Source organism: Cupressus sempervirens, chromosome 1, assembly GCF_028749045.1.
Source record: "Cupressus sempervirens isolate cs-2001-9-10 chromosome 1, ASM2874904v1, whole genome shotgun sequence".
Lineage (NCBI taxonomy): Eukaryota > Viridiplantae > Streptophyta > Pinopsida > Cupressales > Cupressaceae > Cupressus > Cupressus sempervirens.
The window spans coordinates 716520514-716539246 of record NC_143118.1 but is presented as its reverse complement, the minus strand read 5'-3'; the positions used below and the strand labels follow the sequence as shown (position 1 = coordinate 716539246).

Here is an 18733-nt window from a genome sequence, read left to right as displayed (position 1 = left end):
AGGTTGCCACTTTTTGACACACCATGATCCTGCATATACCCTAAATACCTTTAGCACTATTCACATGTCCAATCTAGAATGGTATTAGCTTCAATAACTTCTATATGTTTTTTAAGCACTTTCCTTAAATCCTTCAACTCTCCCTCATTTTACCATGCAAAATAGAAGTTACCAGTCTTCACTCATGGCTCTAATACCATTAAGAGACACATAAAAAACCATACAATAAAAAATAGATTAACACTTCAATTGGAACCCTTAAAAAATCAATGAAGCATTGAATTTAGAACAAAATTTAAGTACATTCTACATTAGCATTTGTGATGGATAGGTGAGAAAAAGACTGGTTGATGCTAGAGAATTCACATGTGAGAAATATGTACAATGTACTACTCCATATCTATAGAGATCTTAAACAAGTTGTTAAGCCTCTTTTGAGTAACTAGGCTCTAATACCAATTGGTAGAAATAGATAATACTTAGAGGAGGGATGAATCAGTATTTTACAAACTTTTTCCCACAATTGAATATTGTTAATTACTTTATAACTTATATATGAAAGTAAACCAATAAAGTTGAATCGTAAATATAACCATGCACAAAGAGAACTCATAACACCATTATTTGTTAACATGGGAAACCCTGGCCAAGGGAAACCTTTTGTGGAGATGATACCCCCAAGATGATCCACTAAACAAAAGAATCTTGTTAAGGATATTGACCAAGTTAGGATTCTATGAAACACATATAGTGTCTCAAGTCCTTATTAGAGGACTAGCACCTATTAAAAGCCTCAATCTTGTTAGGATTTGGTAGAACAAATAAAATGTATTCAAGAAGAGCTCACTACTCTAACAGGCAATTATACAATAAAGTTTATTCTCAATAGTAGGTATACATACAATATCAAGTCTTACCACTGTATCTCGCACTTGCTTTGATCATACATTAGATTTCACATCACATAAGGCTTGCATATCATATAAGATTTTTTCATAATAGTTCACATCACATTCATTCTTTACATCAATCACTTCTTTTACATCTTACTGTTGGCATTATGATCAATTTTGTTTATTAGTGACTCGCACTTAGTCAAATGACTAGCAACTATCGAACTTATCTTGAAGTTTATAGTGTTAACCGATTAATTTAGGTTCTACCAAGTTTTATAATTGCTACTAAGTTCCAAAATTAGTATTCAGTTCACACTAAGCAGTATCTACCAAGCTAATAAGTAAAAGTGCAAACTAAGCTTCATAGTATTAACCAAGTGGCACACTGTTAACTATGGTCTCTAGTATCTACTGTGTTCACAGTATCAATGATGTGAATCTAGTGTTGACCAAGCTAGAAAGTGTCAACCAAGTGATTTAGTTTATACCAAGCTCATAGTGTTAGTGTTGACTGACCCATACAGTGTAAACCAAGTGATTCAATTTATAAGTCAAGTTGTGTAGTATCCATTGAGTCACCAATGTTGACTAAGTTCAAACTACTTGAAAGTGATTAGTATGAACTGAGCTTCTATTTCTACCAAGATCATGATGATGCCAAGTGTTGACAATGGTTGCCAAGTATCAAAACCTCACTGAGTTTGTCTTCAAAACCCGAGTGCTATTAGTTGAGCCAACTTTGTATATTTTGGTGAAGCTTGTATTGTAGCCAACTTTGATGAATTATAATTTGGATTGGTATATATGAAATGTATTGTATAAGATCGAAAACAATGAAAAAATAGTAATAAGAAAGCATGAAGATCAGAAGTACGAATTGAGAAGGCTACAAGAAATATAAGGAGTAGCAAAGATTTATCTATCATAGCAAGGTGATCATTACACTTCAAAGGAATCTCAAACCAGAAAATCAGAGCTGCAGATCAGAGATCAGCCACTAGTTCATCCTATTAGGTGTATTAGTTAAATCCTTTCACAAGGTAGACTTAACATTCTTTTGCAATTTTCTTTACCAAGTGCATACTTCATTGTATGTTTTGTAAATCCTTTAACAAGGTGGAACTAGTAGCCCTTATTGTTCTTAACAGAGTAGATCATTAGGAGTAATCAATTGTAAGCCTTAACTTACCTACTTTGTACTACAATACTAAAGCTTGTGGGTATCATCCCCACCCCAATTTTACTTTCTATTTGGAAGATTTCTAGGTCACCATATCTTGTGTCAAACTATTATGAATGTTTTAATGCTTTCAATCTTTCATGAATGTAATTAGATCAAGATATAAATGAAGGATTATTTGGTGTAATATGATTAAGTTTTATTGGTTCCTAATTCACCCCTCCCCTCTTAGTAACCTAGCCTATCCTATATTTCCAACAATTGGTATAAGAGCTTTGTGGTTCTCAGAGAAGAAGCTTAACAACTTTAACAAGATTAGAGGTAATGGATGTATATAGGCTAGATAAGACTATTGAAAATGAAAAGCTAGATTTGGAATTTTTTTATTGGGCAACTAAAGAAAGAAAAGGAGAAACTCTCTTAATCAATGAAAAGAAGAAAAGATCTTGTAGTACAAATGAATGACAATCTCTACACTGAAGAAAGAATTGAAGATATCTATCTAGAAAGAAATTCAGATGAAGATGATGAGGCAATCAAAGACTTATTGGAAAAGAATTGCAATCTTTAAGAAGAAGTTAGAAAGCTAAAAAGAGAACAATAAATTCAGTTAGTAAGATTATGTGAAGCCATAGAAGAAAAAGACAAAGCCAAAGAAGAGATAGAAGAAAAGAACAATGGAATTCAACAAGTAAAATTCATTGATCAACTTACTAATGCAAATGAAGAAATCATTCTAAGATCAGAGAATGAAAGATTGCAAAATGATCTAACCTCTGAAAAGAAAACCAATGATAGAAAGATGAAATCTCAAGCAAACATGAATTAGTTAAATGAGAAAAGTCAATACATATAGAAAGGAAAAGAAAGAATAAGATACATAAGATACATATAGTGAATTATCCAAGCAAGGAGCTCAAAAGAATAAAAGGCCTACTCGCAATCATTGCGGTAAGTTAGGTCACACATGATCAAACAAATTTTGGAGTAATGGTAAAGAAAAATTCAATGGAAAGTGTTACAATTACAATAGACATGGTCATAGAGAAAGTGAATGCAAAGAGAAACATAAATTTGAAGGTAAATGTCACAAGTGCAAGAAGAATGGACACAAATCTTTTGAATGCAAAACCAAGATTTTGAATCCGATAGAACAAATTGTGAAAGCTATATTTGGATGGGACTACAACACATGGTGTAGATGCCACTACTATGGAGAATTGGGGCACATTGGAGAAAATTGTGTCAAATATCACATGTGGACAAGAGAAACCACTAGAAGATGTTTTATTTGGATATACCTTGGACATCTTGCCAAGAACTATATGAACATGGGAAAGATGGAAGATGAAAAGAAAGCCAAAGCTGACAATATCAAAAAGTACATGAGGAAACAATGGATTCCAAAATATTTTGAGAATACAAGTTTGAGTCTTGAAGAAAATTTCACTCAAGAATTGGGTGATTCAAGCATTTCAACTTGATCTCCCACAGGAATGACTAAAACTAAGACTTTGAAGTAGACATCTTACATCAGTTCCAACCAGCTAGAAGGAAAGATCCATATCAACATTTGAGATGCAAAGGGATCATTGAGTTATTGTAGAAAACTCAAGACCTTACTGAGATAGGTCAGGTTGCAAGACCCTACCAAGAAAGGTTGGGATACACTAAAACATTGTGTGGACATTGAGCTATGAATAACTCTACCGAGCATTAAGGTTGAACCAAGTGGAAGACAGTCTATCACTGAATGAGTAATCATACCAAGCATTTATGGTGATTGAAAAGTGAAAATTTTTTAAAAGGAAGGAAATTGAATTCATTTATCATTGTGAATTTTCAAAGAGCTATTTGCAAAGGCTAGTTTCTGTGCTTCCAAGTGATCTCTGTGTTTTTTGTTGAATATTTTTGTGTTTTCATAAACCCAACTAAGCATGGCATCTTATAGCAGCAAAATTAGGAAAGGATCTTAGATGTTGGTTTGAGGAGTTAGTAGAAAGGCACAAAAATTCAAGTTGAGTTTGGTAATTACAGAAGTGCTTGACCCAACTAGAGCTCAGTCACAGATTCTACCAAAGGTATTACTTGTTAATGATATTCTTTCCCATTTTCATTGTTTGATACAAGAAATTGGAACCCTAGAGATGGATGAGACTCTAAAAAAGTTGTACTTGAATGGTACATTAAAACCTAAGCATCATTATTTGGAGACTAAGGGTTTAACACACATTCCACATATGCCCCAAGACTTTAAGATCAAACGAAAAAGGTTTATTCTTATCTGTGTGCATAAAGGGCAGCTATGGTTTGAGTAGCCTATTCAAATAAAAAAGAAAATGATTCATCGAATCACATGGCTCTCAATCTTGAACAATGCAGAGAATACCAAAAACTTCAGTCAGATAGAACTAGAAAGAAAAAGTCTTGCCAAGTGGGATGGAAAAGATATTAAGATCAATAGTGTGACTAACATGGCGCTAAAATTTGGAATTCATGTGATAGCTCATAAGATCTATAGCTCCAATCATCTCAACAATGTGTCATGTGAGGTAGTTGATTTGGCTCTCAAGGTAGTGAAGAACAACATATCCTTTAACCTTGTCGAGATAATGCTAAATCAATTCAACAAGAACATGGAGAGCATTAGAGCTTCAAAAAAAAAAATATGTAAGTTTGGTTCACTCTTGACTTGTTTATTCTTCTTTGTGCAAATTTTTTCCCTTCAAAAGGTTCAATCATATGGAGAAAAGATGTACTAGTACTATATTAGATTAATGAATATATAGCAGAGATGGGTGAGAACTTTGGACAATTACTTTGATTCATTCAAGGAAAAGATGAACAATAGATATAGAATTCCAAAGAAACTTGTAGAAGATTACAAGGATGATGTTTTTTTTATGATAAACTGTGACAAAGTATACATTCAAGAAGTTAAACCTAGAGTGGTGTGGGTTAAGCCTCTAAGCTATGAGGTTAACATTGATGACACCAAGGATATTATTGAGGTACTTTTGAATGAACCTGTGGATCTTAACACCACATATTTTGGTACTTTTGATGAAGCTAAATATGGAATAGAACTTGAAATCAAGCTTCCTCGAGAAATTAATAAAGGAAAGAAGAGGATAGAAAAGCTAAGGAAAGCAAGTTCTACCCTACTATTGACAGAAGGAAAAGGAGATGATGTGAATGAAGATGATGCAACAGATGAAGTACAAGAAATAAAGTCTGAAGAAGATTGACCTATAAAGAAGAGGCATAAGGTCATTATTACCTAACCCACCAAGTCATCTATTTTAGTATTCACAAGAAGAGCATCCAAATCAAGAAAGAAATTGAAATTAGGCGAGGAAGATGTTGAGAAAATTAGTTTCAAGAAACATCCACTATATTTTAGGAAAAATTAAAGGAAATTGATGGAGGAGCTAGAATGGAAAACTTCAAATCTCTTAGATGTGAGACCAAGAATGCATATGAGAAGAAGAAAGTTGAAGACATGATAATGTCAAAATTAGGTAAATGGAAATACTCACTTGATCAACTTGCACGATAAATTCCCAATGATCTTATGCAAGAAATCAAGCCAAGATGGGAAAATGTTAAGAAAACTGCAAAATATATATTTGAATAGACTCTGAGGTAGCTCATGCCATTCTTAGTGACAAAGAGGTGAAAGAATCCATGATGAATCATATTGGTAAATGACATTAAACATGTGGTGAAGTCAACTACAACTACATGGAAAAATATTTACAAACTTCATCAACTGGGTGATTTTGTTATTCATTTTAGTGACATAGATGTTAAAGATGACAAGGAAGAAAATTAAAATAATGATGAAGAAGATATGGAAAAATATTATGTAAATCTAGATAATGAGAAGCAAGAACATGAGGCTATAGAGGGGAATCTCCCTGAGATTCGGAGTATTGAGGAAACCAACCTAGAGAAGATTACAACAATAGTGATGGCCTCATTTCCTCACTCTCTGAGAAAAGCTTTAATACCATCAAGCTTAGAGAAAGATCTTGCCAATTTTCTTGTGGCAACCACTGCAACACCAATGAACCAACCAATATTTGCACTTGTTTAGCTAAGTACCATATTGATTGAAGTGATAAGTACTTCATCTACTGAGCAACTAATGCTTCCTCTATCATTATATTTGGCTACACAACAACTAGGTATTTCTATTGTCAATGCAATATCTAATTTTGTTGCTAGCATCCTATTTATATTGTTATTACAATTCCAAGTATGAAAATAGTAAGTACAAAGATAGTTGAGAGCAAGCCTCAAACCAGTATTAAAGTTTCAAGAAAAGATAAGGGTAAAGAAGAAGACATTGATCATGATGAGGATATAGTTATCTAGAATTGAGATATCTCTACTTTGAATCCTGATGAAATGAACATCATAATTGAACTATTGCAAAAGAAAGCTAAGCAATAGAAGCTTAGAGAAGAGAAAAGTAGAGAAAACCAAGTGCTTCAAGATGTAAAGAACATACTTCTAGATGCACTAAGAACTGATGTTGATAGTACACAACCTATTTTGGTTTAGTTAGTAGAAGTTATCTAGAAATTCAATGAAGATATAAATGGACAAGAAAATATTCTATAGAGAGTAGAGACAACATTTGAGAACAAAATATTGGAGCAAGTGGCACTGAAAATTGCAATAAATCAAGTAGAACTATCTACTATTCTTGGCTCATTAGAAACCTCTACAAATAATGTTACTTCATTATTCAACAAGTTGTGTGATACATCTATCTTCACCTAGGGAATCAAAGATAAAATATCTAAGATAGATGAAGACTTAAAGGCAAGTGCACACCAGTTTTCACTTGACCCAAGCTACAGTTCTGCTCACTATTCAAATATTATATTTTTGACTAACTTGCAAGCAAAATTATGATCAAAGCCACACTTGTATACATCCAAGGAATGATTCTCCCAAACATGGATGTTTTGTAAAAATGCATTGCACATGCCAAAACTCTCATCCATGACAATAGCTTCTCCATAGCTGGTCACATGATGGAGTTATCAATAGAAGTGCATATTGCACTTCATTCAAGAAACATGTCACAAGAAAATTGGGACAAGGTAATGGTATTGATTTTGATTGTACATTCTGACTTCTTGTAATATTTTGGCATTGCCATGTAGCATACACCTTTGGCATTTATGTCAAAAAGGGGGAGAAGATGTGATATATAATAAAAGAAAGATAGTAGATATATGTATATAGTGAGAAAAGTATAATATGTCTATATATGTATGGGGAGAAACATAATATTATACATATACATGTACAAATAATCAAAAAAATTCCTTACAAAAACAAGAAAAATCTCAAAAATACAGTATGTTACCAAGTTGAAGACACACGATGGAGACTAAAGAATGTTTTGGACTTAAAATTTTCAGAATTTAGTTCTGATTCATAAGCATTTTTGTCACTAATGCTAAAGGGGGATATTGTTGAAATTATGGTCAAGTTCATTTATTAGTGACTCATACTTAGTCAAATGGTTAGCACCTATTGAGTTTATCTTGCAGTTTACAATGTTAACCAAGTAATCCAGGTTCTACTGAGTTCTACAGTTGCTATCAAGTTCCAAAATCAGTATTCAGTTCACACCGATCAATATCTATTGAGTTAATAAGTAATAGTGCAAACCAAGCTTCATAGTATTAACTGAGTTGCACAGTGTCAACTATGGTCTCCAATATCTACTAAGTTTATAGTATCAATGATGTTAATCTAGTGTTGACCAAGCCAAGAAGTATCAACCAAGTGATTCATTTTATGCAGTATCAACCAAATGATTCAATTTATATGTCGAGTTTCATAGTATTCACAGATTCACCAATGTTGACCAAGTTCAGACTACTTGGAAGTGATTAGTATGAACTAAGCTTCTACATCAACCAAGAACATGATGATGTTGAGTGTTGACAATGGTTGTTGAGTATAAGAACCTCACTGAGTTTGTCTTTTGAACCCAAGTGCTAACAATTGAGCCAATTTTGTGTATCTTCATGAAACCTGTATTGTAGTCAACTTTGATGAATTGTAATTTGGATTGGTATATATGAAATTTATTGTATCACATCTAGAAATGTGAAAAAATAATAAGAAGAAAGTATGAAGATTAGAAGTATGAATTGGGAAGGCTACAAGCAGTGTAAGAAGCAACAAAGATTTATCTATCACAACAAGGTGATTGTTACACTTCAAAGGAATCTCAAACCAACAAATTAGAGTTATAGATTAGAGATTAGCCACTAGTTCATCCTAATAGGTGTATCAATTAAATCCTTTCACAAGGTAGACTAAATAGTCTTTTGCAAATCTCTTTACCAAGTGCATAGTTCATTGTATGTTTTGTAAATCCTTTAACAATGTGGAACTAGCAATCCTCATTGCTCCTAATAGGGCAGATCATCAGAAGTGATCAATTGTAAGGCTTAACTGACCAACTTTATATTGCAGTACTAAAGCTTGTGGGTATCATCCCCACCCCAATTTTACTTTCTATTTTGAAGGTTTGTGGGTCGCCATATCTTGTGCCAAATTGTTATGAATTTTCTAATGCTTTCAATCTTTCATGCATGTAATCAAATCAAAATATTAATGAAGGATTATTTGGTGTAATAAGATTAAGTTTTATTGGTCCTTGATTCACTCATCCCCTCTCATTAACCTGGCCTATCTTATATTTCTGACACTTATCTATGCAATATATGATCTTTACTTATATCTCATAGACTAATAAATCTTTTCTTAGTTAGCCTAAATACTTTAACAAACATGATCAAATATGAAAAAGGCTTTGGGTAAACATCTAGGATGTCGGCCCATCACACCTTAGTAATTATTTTTTCACCAAAATAATTCCTTAAGTCATCGAATCCAATGTTCTAATATGCTTTGTTATGTTCTGATAAATACCCAAACTCATATCTTGACTATAACTTTCATTGAATCACCCATACAGGCCTATGCACTGACATGCATTATTATGATATTGTGAATTGCTGATCCTCAACTATACATGTCCTAACTCAAACTTAGACATCCATACATGTATACCATATCTATCTTTTTATTGTTGCAATTTGTTTAACATACACAATTTTTTAATTGTGATTGAATAAATGAAATACTAAATACATGTTGCCATAAATGATAATACATCAAACATCTAACTAGCGATATTGCCAACAAATTTTTCTATTTGTTTAGAGTGTTAGGATCACCATATTCAACATAAATGAATGTACTAGATTCTCAAGGTTCTTCATTGCATGTAAGGTCACTTCTCTATGGAAAATCATGAATTTTCACTTTCCACAACTTTGTTAGTGTTAGAGGTTAAAAACTTGTAAGCTTTTCTTTTGGTGCAATACCCCGGGAATATACTTTTATCACTCTTTGAATCATGTTTTTCGTTAGAGTATATAGAATTTACTTCCAAATATTTTTAAATATTTCACATTAGGAGCATATCCATATGATAGTTCAAAGGTGTAGCATTTTTACCTTTCTTGACTTGTACTCTATTCAGGGTATAAACACTAGTACTAACAGCTTCTCTCCAATGTTTCTTTGGTACATTCTTCTCAATCATCAATATTCTTGTACAATCCATTATTGATATGTTTCTTCTTTCAGCTATCCCATTTGTAAGAGAGGTCCTTGGTGCTAACATCTGTCTTTTGATTTCTTTTTCATTGTAGTATGTATTGAACTCATTGGAAATGCATTCGCTACCTCTATTAGATCTCAAAAACTTCATACTCTTTTCTATTTCTTTGTCAACTTTGGCTAAATACCACTTGAATAACTAAAAAGCATTAGATTTAGCTTTAAATAAAATCAAAGACAACATCCTAGAATAGTCATCAACAAAAAAAATGAAATACTTATCTCAACAAGAGCTTTGAACATCAATAGGTCCATATAGGTTAGCATGAACCAGTTTCAAATTATTACTAGAAGTGTATGTTTTCCTCTCGAAACTAGACTTGGTCATTTTTCCCAATTAATATTGTTTACACATAGCATTTTAAGGTTTCTTTAGTTTAGGAAACCCTTTTACTTTCTTCATTTTAATAATGTTCACCAAATTGTCAAAATTCACAAACATGTCTCATTAGATAAATCTAGATAGAACAAGTTACCTCTTGTCTGATCACCACTTCCAATTAGCTTACCATCATCATTATATATCTTGGCCTTCATGAGATGGAATTCTACTCTATATCCTGATTTTTTTAGCTGTGAAACACTCAACAAATTATAGTTATATCCTTCAACCTAGCAAATATTGTCACATTTGATCTTATCAATCAATTGGATTGAACCTTTACCTTTTAAAACACATGGAATATCATTACCAAGTTTAACACATCCACCTTTGTATGGACCAATATCCTCAAATTTATCGTTATCACTAGTCATATGATTAGAACAACTACTATCAATTATCCATCTATCAGTTTTGTTCACATATGAGATTAATGCAATTTTCTCATCTTCATTAGAATCTTCTTCCATATAAACATAGACAACTTCATCATGTCATTACTTTCTAATTCAGTGTTAGTTTCTTCTTTAGCAATATAATGATATTTCTTACCTTTTTCATCTTTGTTTTTCTTGTAGTCTTGGTTATTTGTTCTTCCTTTCTACTTTTTTCCCTTTTTTTAATCATTGTCTTCTCTATTAGGACACCTAGCAGCATTATGACCAACCTTGTTGCAAAGAAAAATAGATAATAGGTAGTTTACCTTTTTATTTACCTCTTCCTCTTTCAAATATTTTTGCAAAATGGACTTCAAGTTCATCAAGCTCATCATCAAAACTGTCATTGTCATTCTTCACATGTTGGCCTTTCTTGTTGTTAAGAATTAGTAGTGACTTAAAAGTACATTCCATAGTAGTAGGTGTATAGTTATCAACATTAGACATCTTGAAAGTGGTATGCCTACCAATTACACCATTCAAAGTCAAAGTGTTACCTGGAGCACATCTCAGTTCTTGAATTGTAGAAACTCTAATAACATATGTACTGAGTAGAGTCCTCAATACCTTTCTTATCGCTATTTCATCTTTGATTTCTCCATTTGCACTTTGAATAGCACTGATAACTTTATTGACTCTTGTGCAATACTACACTATATTCTCACCTTCCATCATTCTCATGTCATCAAATTTACCTCTTAGACTTTCTAATTTGGCTCTTAAGATATTGTCATCATCTCCATATATGGTCTTCAATTTGTACCACATCTTCTTTGCACTATGAAAATCTTTTATATCATCAAACTTGGCATAGCTAAGGGCTAAGGCAATAGTCAACATTGCTTTGGTTGTGTTCTTGCTTCTTTTTTCATTTGTTCAGTTGTCAAAGGAGAGGTCATTACCTTCTTAAATAATTTGTCCACAAATTTTATAACATAATCACCTATATTAGATATATGCAACCACATGAAGGTTTTCCAAGCAAGAAAATTTTCCTTGTTCAACTTTAGTACATCTCTTTTTTGAGTAATTATCTTTAGCTTCAAGTACCTTTAAACTTTTCTCTATAAGCACTGCAACTCTAATAACAATTGTTAGAAATGTTTAGAAATATTGATTGGGAGGGTGGGGGGGGGGGGGGGCAATTAGTTACTCAAGGTCCATAAGTACCATTTCAACAATAAAACATACAAGCATTCAATTTTTCTTCTTATCTTGCTATTGCTTGGTCTCTATTGCACTTATAAAAAAAATTATTGTCTCAAACATGTAAATACAAAACATCATAAAACATTAATCACAATTTTTTACACTAGGATTTTTATATGGAAACCAACTTTGGGAAAAATGACCATCAACATGTCATCGCTTTTTCACTCTTTCAAAGTGAGCTTTGTTAGGAGCCAACCCTATTAAATGTTACAAAACACATTGTTAAATGTGACCTGGTTAGAGGATTTAATCACCTTGTTAGGAGTGGCCTTATTAGAGGAATTTGATCATTTCACTTAGAATATCACCTTCATAAAGGATTTACATAGATTGTTATGTCTTTCCAATAACTATTAGGTCAACCTCTATTAAAAGGATTTCAATACAAACTGTTTATAATTATTAGAAAGAAAATAGTAGGGTTTGATCTGTATGATCACAACTCACTTTTGTAGGTTTAGATAATTGTTTGATTCATATATTAATTAACTAATAAGTTTCTTATTACCATTTGTTTGATCAACTTTCTTGGAAACCCTTCAAGAAGTCAATCTTCTCTCAAACTTAAGCCTTTTGCTTAGATTCACTTATCAACTTTAGCAACATTTGCACAAGAAATTCCTTCTCTTACTTCTCTCTCACTCATGCTTGTTCTCTCTCATGCACACACTTTTTCCTTTAACCCTATACCTCCTTAAATAGATAATTATTGCTTTGTCATTTTCCATAATCATCGTAGATCTTAGGGTTTATGATCTAGTTCAACATGATTCATTGTATATGTCCACCTTCTTGATCTTCCTCTAGAAACTTCTCTGGAATCAGTCTATTAGGTTTTTACCTAATCGTCTTCTTGAATTTAGTGATCCATCTCATCAATCTTATGTTCAACATGACTTACATATCCCATATGTTGGATGGAAATCATGATTTCTTGAATCTATTCAAAATAATGCTGCTTGACAATTAATATAGTTGACACTTGGTCATCACTTAATCACTCGATCATTGTAGAATTTCTAACTTGGCATCAACTAAATTACTCAATCAATACTGATGCTCGGTCAACACTATATTTGTTCGGCTTGCATTAGAACTCGGTTAACGCTAACATCACCTAGTATTCCTAAATCTTAAATCTTTTGTTTGGTTAAGCATTACATCTATAATATAAACAATCACTTTGTCTTATCAAATTTTAATTAATCAAATGTCCATTGTAGCTTCCATTTCATAACTCAACATTTCCTCTTAGGTGCGATTGTTATGAACACTCTTTCAAATCATCTTCATCAATCAAATAGATATGACATTTAGATCAGATAGCAAGATGTCTTATCAATAGATTTGACATTAATGACAAAATAACAATTGTTCCAATTGTAAGTTTCAAACAGTAATTTATATGAGAAAGAAAATGATAACAATGAAGTCTTGAATGCAAAATCCTTGAGTGCTCAATCCAATAGTGATTCGATACTCATCAATTGCCTCCTTCAAAATGAGAGGCAGAACCCATCTCTTATATAGAATCTTAGAACCAAGCAATGGTCAAGATCAAACCATATGAATTGGATTTATTCAATTAAATATGACCTCATTAATTGAATATTCTAAATAATTGAATAATTATCTTCACCAATGAGGATGAAGGTGTTTAATTAAATCAAATATATTTAATTCCAATTTTATGTGTATTAGCTAAAGGGGTGAATTTAATTTAATTACAATGCTAGGACTTATAAAATAAATTAATTTGATTAGAAGGTTAATTTAGTCAATTTAAGTCAATATTTAGAAATTAAATAAAGTATGTGATTAATACATATTAAAGGTTTTCTTCATTTGATACTTAGCTTAAATAAAGACAATCAGAATAAGAAAAGCCTAGTACAATAGGACTTAAATGATCAAGAAATTGATGTTGTAAGATTGGCAGACAAGATTGGTTTAGAATGCCAATATGTCAATTTTAAGTTATTATATGTGCAAAATAGAAGTCACCAATCTTTACTCATGGCTTTGATACCATTAAGAGACACTTAAAATACCATACAATAAAATGGAGGTGAACACTTCAATTGGAACGCTTAACAGCTCAGACAAACCATTGCGTTTATAAGAAAATTTAGGTACATTCTAGAGAAACATTTGTGATGGATAGGTGAGAGAAAGGCTGCTCTGCGCTAGAGAATTTACATGTGAGAAATATGTACATTGTAATTGGTTTGTGACATAATTAATTAATGTCAACAATCAGTCATTAAGTTAGCGAGAGGCCGAGCCACTACAACGTGATCCCGCTCAATGATGACGCTGAAAATCTCTCAGTTTAATTAACTAATGTTTCCTCCTTACTGAATGATACATCATTGGAAGCGAGAGCCGAAAAGAGCAAAAAAAATGAATTACAAATTAGGGTAAAAAATCCAGTTGTCGCAATCTGAAGTTGCCTGGTGATGTCATAATTTCTAGAATGGGCGCACAAACGTTGTTCATTCGTATAAGGGGACAAGTTCAAGGAGAGCATTTGTATAAGGCATTCACATTAACAGTGTCGGCAGTACGGATGCTATTCCACTTATGGACAAAGAACAACTCATTTCCTCTCTTGTGTCTTCCACTAGTCAAGTCAAACTCACCAGCCTTCTATAGAAAGCGGAAAGAGATCAACAGAATGACTTGAAGATTTCAGTAGTGATGTACAACTATGAACTATGCTGACACGCACTTCATCATTTCTTCCAATTCTTCCATCTATTTATTTATAGGACCCCTCGTCAAACAAAGCTACGTTGCTAAATTGGTAATACCATATGGGAAATATTATTGCTTCCCCTTCTCCACCCCCATTATCTCATCTCAATCAGTCCTTCCCTTACCTTCTTCACACTACTGCTTATGATGTTTTCATTAATCACCGCGGAAAAGATACAAAAGACTCTTTAGCAAGTTTAGTGTATCATAACCTCCATCACAGTGGATATAAAGCGTTTTTGGACAAACATAGTCTGAGAGCTGGACAGTACATACCCCAAGCTATAAGTTGCGCAATAAGAAGTGCTTCAGTTCATGTCGTGATCTTATCTCACAACTATGCGGATTCAGAGTGGTGTTTGGATGAGTTATTTTTGATCATTCAAACAGGGGCTCCAATTATCCCCGTGTTTTGGAAAATCAGACCTTCAGAGGCTCGAATGGAGGACAAGAATGGAATGTATGCCAAGGCATTCCGGAAGCATAAGCAGGCTGGGAAGTTCAATGGTCCAACACTTGACAAATGGAAAGCTGCACTGCGCAGGGTTTCCCTAGTCGAAGACTTTATAGTTAATGGGTAAAAATTGTTTTCAAGGGTTTTTTTAATATGTTTATTTTATTGTTTTGGAGGCTTCTTTCTCCAACATATTATTTTTTGTTTACAGTTTCAGTGATGAAGAACAGATGATGTAGAAGCTCACAGAATGTGTGGCTCAATATATTGAAATGGAAAAATGTGATGGTAATTGTGGTCACCCTTAGACATCATACATTAAGGAAGAAAATTAAGTATGGAAAAACAAGTCAATTTTGACTATTTAATACTTTTAGTTTAGGAATGAAGCTTTCATGTGTGATGTTTAAGCCATTTGAAGGCATGTCATAGTATAGGAAGTGACCTTCTAAAATACGATGTATTAGGACATCCAGTTTGTGAGATTACTATTACTATTACTATTGTACTTCTTCATTTGAAAGAATAGTGTTGGTTATTCATATAGAACCAACTAACTATATTATGTCTCCAAAGTGTCCACAACATAGAATTTGTAAACTTTTGAGTTGAAAAAAATGAAATAAAACACTATTATTCACTATTTAATAGCCAAAATCTTAATTTATTAAGATAAAGAGCCGTGTTAAATTTTGTTTAATAAAGTTATTCTTATTCTTAAAATTTTAGTTTTTTCTTCTTCTTTTTTATAGTTATTTTATTTTATTTGTTGTTTTGTGTTCTTTACATTTAATTTATGTCTACAAAGCTTTTCTAAGATATTTTCATAACTTATTTTTTGGATAAAAGTGTTGGAGCACTATAAATCTATTAATAACCGAAGTTTGATTTAGAAGCTCATGGAGCAAAGAATCAAGCAAAGAAACCCTAATCATTGTGTGAATTATAGAGAGCTAAGAGGATACAAGGAAATAACGAAAGAACTTATTGAAGAAGCACACAACCAAAAAATTAGGAAACCAAAGACATGACAAACTAGTACTAGCATTCAATTGTGAATGTGAAAGGAATAGAAGTTCTCAAAAAAGGTTCAACCCATCCATCCTAGAGCCCCAAGAAAAGTAAACAAACACTCAAGGGAATGCATGTTAGTAGATATTTTCATAATTACAATGATAAATCAATTTAATTATTTTTTAGTTAATATGTTAACCAAGCTTATAATAAAGAAATTATAATTATTTATTGTATCAAATCAATTGATGTTTTTGAAATATAAAGTGACCAAAACTAAGGGGTCAACCCTTACAAGAAAAAAGCTAGTAACTAGCACATTACCAACAATGTCCACCAGTAAGCAAAAAACCATCTAAAACATCGAAAAGCCAAAGAGTCTTCAACTAGAAACTAAACAACATAATACTAGGAACAACTAAACTAAAAAGTCTAGAAGATCTAATACTACGAAAGTTCAACTAGATAACTATTGGCAAAATAGGCCAACACCAAGTCTTAATTACAACTGGATACCAGCAAAACCAAAAAGAATAGATAAACATAAAAGTCTTGGATCCGAGGATCCCATTAAGCTAAAATTCTCAAATTTCTTTTTTCTCCATCTCCTTTGCAACCAGCAAAATCTGAGACCAGTCATCAACAAGGAATTTGAAGAGCAACTTATGGTCCTCCATTTCCATTCTAGTATCCTCCTTTTCTTACGCCAGTAGCTAGAGGGTGGTGGTCGTGGCATGGGTGACTTTGAAGTTAAATTTAGAGAAGGTAAAGAACCCTTCCTCTAAAAATTTAACCCTCTTTTCTAGCTTGGCATACTGCTCCACCTACACCTTGGTTTCCATTTCCATCTTCCTTGTTTCCTCCTTGGTATTCAAGACTTGGATTTTATCCTACAAAACCTTATGATTAGTAAAATCCTTAGAGTTTTCCTTGGCTGGGGATGAAATGGTTATGGGGGAGGTATCCATTTTACTGCTTTCTTCACAAAAGGTTATGGGCTAGAGGGAAAAGCTTGTAGACACATGTGTAACCTCTGTGGTATCAACATTACCAATAGAAACCTAATAAGTCTATGTATTATCAATAGAATTATCTTTTAAGTTTATACTTCTTTCCACCTCCTCCTTACCTCCTTCTTCTTCCTCCTCCCTTTCTTCTTTATTATCTTTTGAGTTTTCCTCCTCAACCTCCTCCACCCTACATCTGTTGAATTTTTATTTATGTCTTGCTTGGGATTGGGCAAGTCTTTTAGATCTCCTCCTTGCCTCACCTCTAGCCTCCTCCCCCGAATCCTCTTCATCCACCTCTATGGGTTTTTTGAACTTTTATCTTCCTATTATCCTTTTTCTCCATAGTCATATCAATTTTTTTATTTTTCTTATTTTTCCAGCAAGGGGAGGGGTGGGGAGTGTGAATTTTAGTACCAATACTAGTGCTCGGGGGTGAATTCTAGCTGTGACACTGGTTGTCAACCACCACCACCCTCAAGGGACACAAGGTAAGGTGAAACTAGTAGAGACTAAAAATTAGGCCTTGATGGATTATGGTATAGTTTTTCCCTTTACTTCTCTTTTCCCTAATATCCACAACCATATCCTCAAGAGAATGCAAAAGATAAAACAAGATAGAAATGAAACCCATATTTCTAAAATGATTTAAAAAAGGGAAATGGTAGTAGTAACAGACACTGAACCTACCCTCCAGCGTTAGATATCTCATGAGAACCAAGCACACATCATCCCATGGGGTTGGTAGCTTGTCCCTTTTAAACCCTCCTCTATATCGAACCAGCTCCTCATCTTCTACAAAGACATTGTTCATGCTGGCCTCATCAGCATTTTTAGTGACCTTTTTCCATTTTCCCCCTCATTGAAAGGCCAGTCGCCATGGAAGTCACTTCCTTAGTCACTTGAAAGATGATTCCATTAATGGTGACCTTTCTATCATTCCACCTATTGACAAATTGAAGGGCACAATTCTTGTCCTACCCTGCCATTGACTACATGTAGGGCAAAAAATCCCCTTCTTTTAGCAGAAACCAGGTGGCCATCCTATCTTTGAAGTTCTCAATCTTCGTGAGCTTCAGCCTACTCAGGTCCCCACCCATATCAATTCCACCAATTTCCACCTCCCCTTTTTTAGTAATGAGCATTTGTACTTCCTCTTCTATGATATCTTTGCAACTACTATTCACTTTAAGCCCTTAACACTAAACCAAAAAAATTTCCAGACCCATGCTTGATAAGTTTCAAAATCCCATGTGAAATTATTGTGGAATTTGTGATTACATAGCATCATTATTTCCACACCTCCAAAATCTCTAATAGTCCAAGAAATTATATCCTTTGTACTTTTAAATGGGGTGTAATTTGAAATCCACAATGTGTTTCCATAATTATGAAATGACATCCCTCTTAATTTGCATTCACTCCTTATTTTTTTTTGTATGATCATGTTTCCTCATTCCCAATAGAGCTTTTATAAATTTAGTGGACATCATCACAAAATTGCCAAATTTGGTCCTAACTCTAAATTTAATAATCATAATTGAATAATATTCCTGCCTCTTTCCTTGGTTATTAATGACATAACATCATCATTGAGATCAGCCATATCCCTCTAGCACATGATTGCCATAGTTTTAAACCCCTCAATAGTCGGCACATCTACCACCTT

At 33.1% G+C, this 18733-nt stretch overlaps 1 protein-coding gene across 1 annotated transcript; it reads left to right on the top strand.

The window, feature by feature from the left end:
• Positions 1–14648: 14648 nt before the first annotated feature.
• LOC149579957 (putative 2' cyclic ADP-D-ribose synthase BdTIR) lies at positions 14649–15170 on the top strand. The gene has a single exon (XM_089802815.1). It carries the CDS (start codon positions 14649–14651, stop codon positions 15168–15170), a length of 522 nt encoding a protein of 173 aa, XP_089658941.1.
• Positions 15171–18733: the final 3563 nt, after the last annotated feature.

Excerpts from the sequence above, each read along its gene's own strand:
- LOC149579957 (XM_089802815.1), top strand. The coding sequence starts at position 14,649 with ATGGGAAATATTATTGCTTCCCCTTCTCCACCCCCATTATCTCATCTC.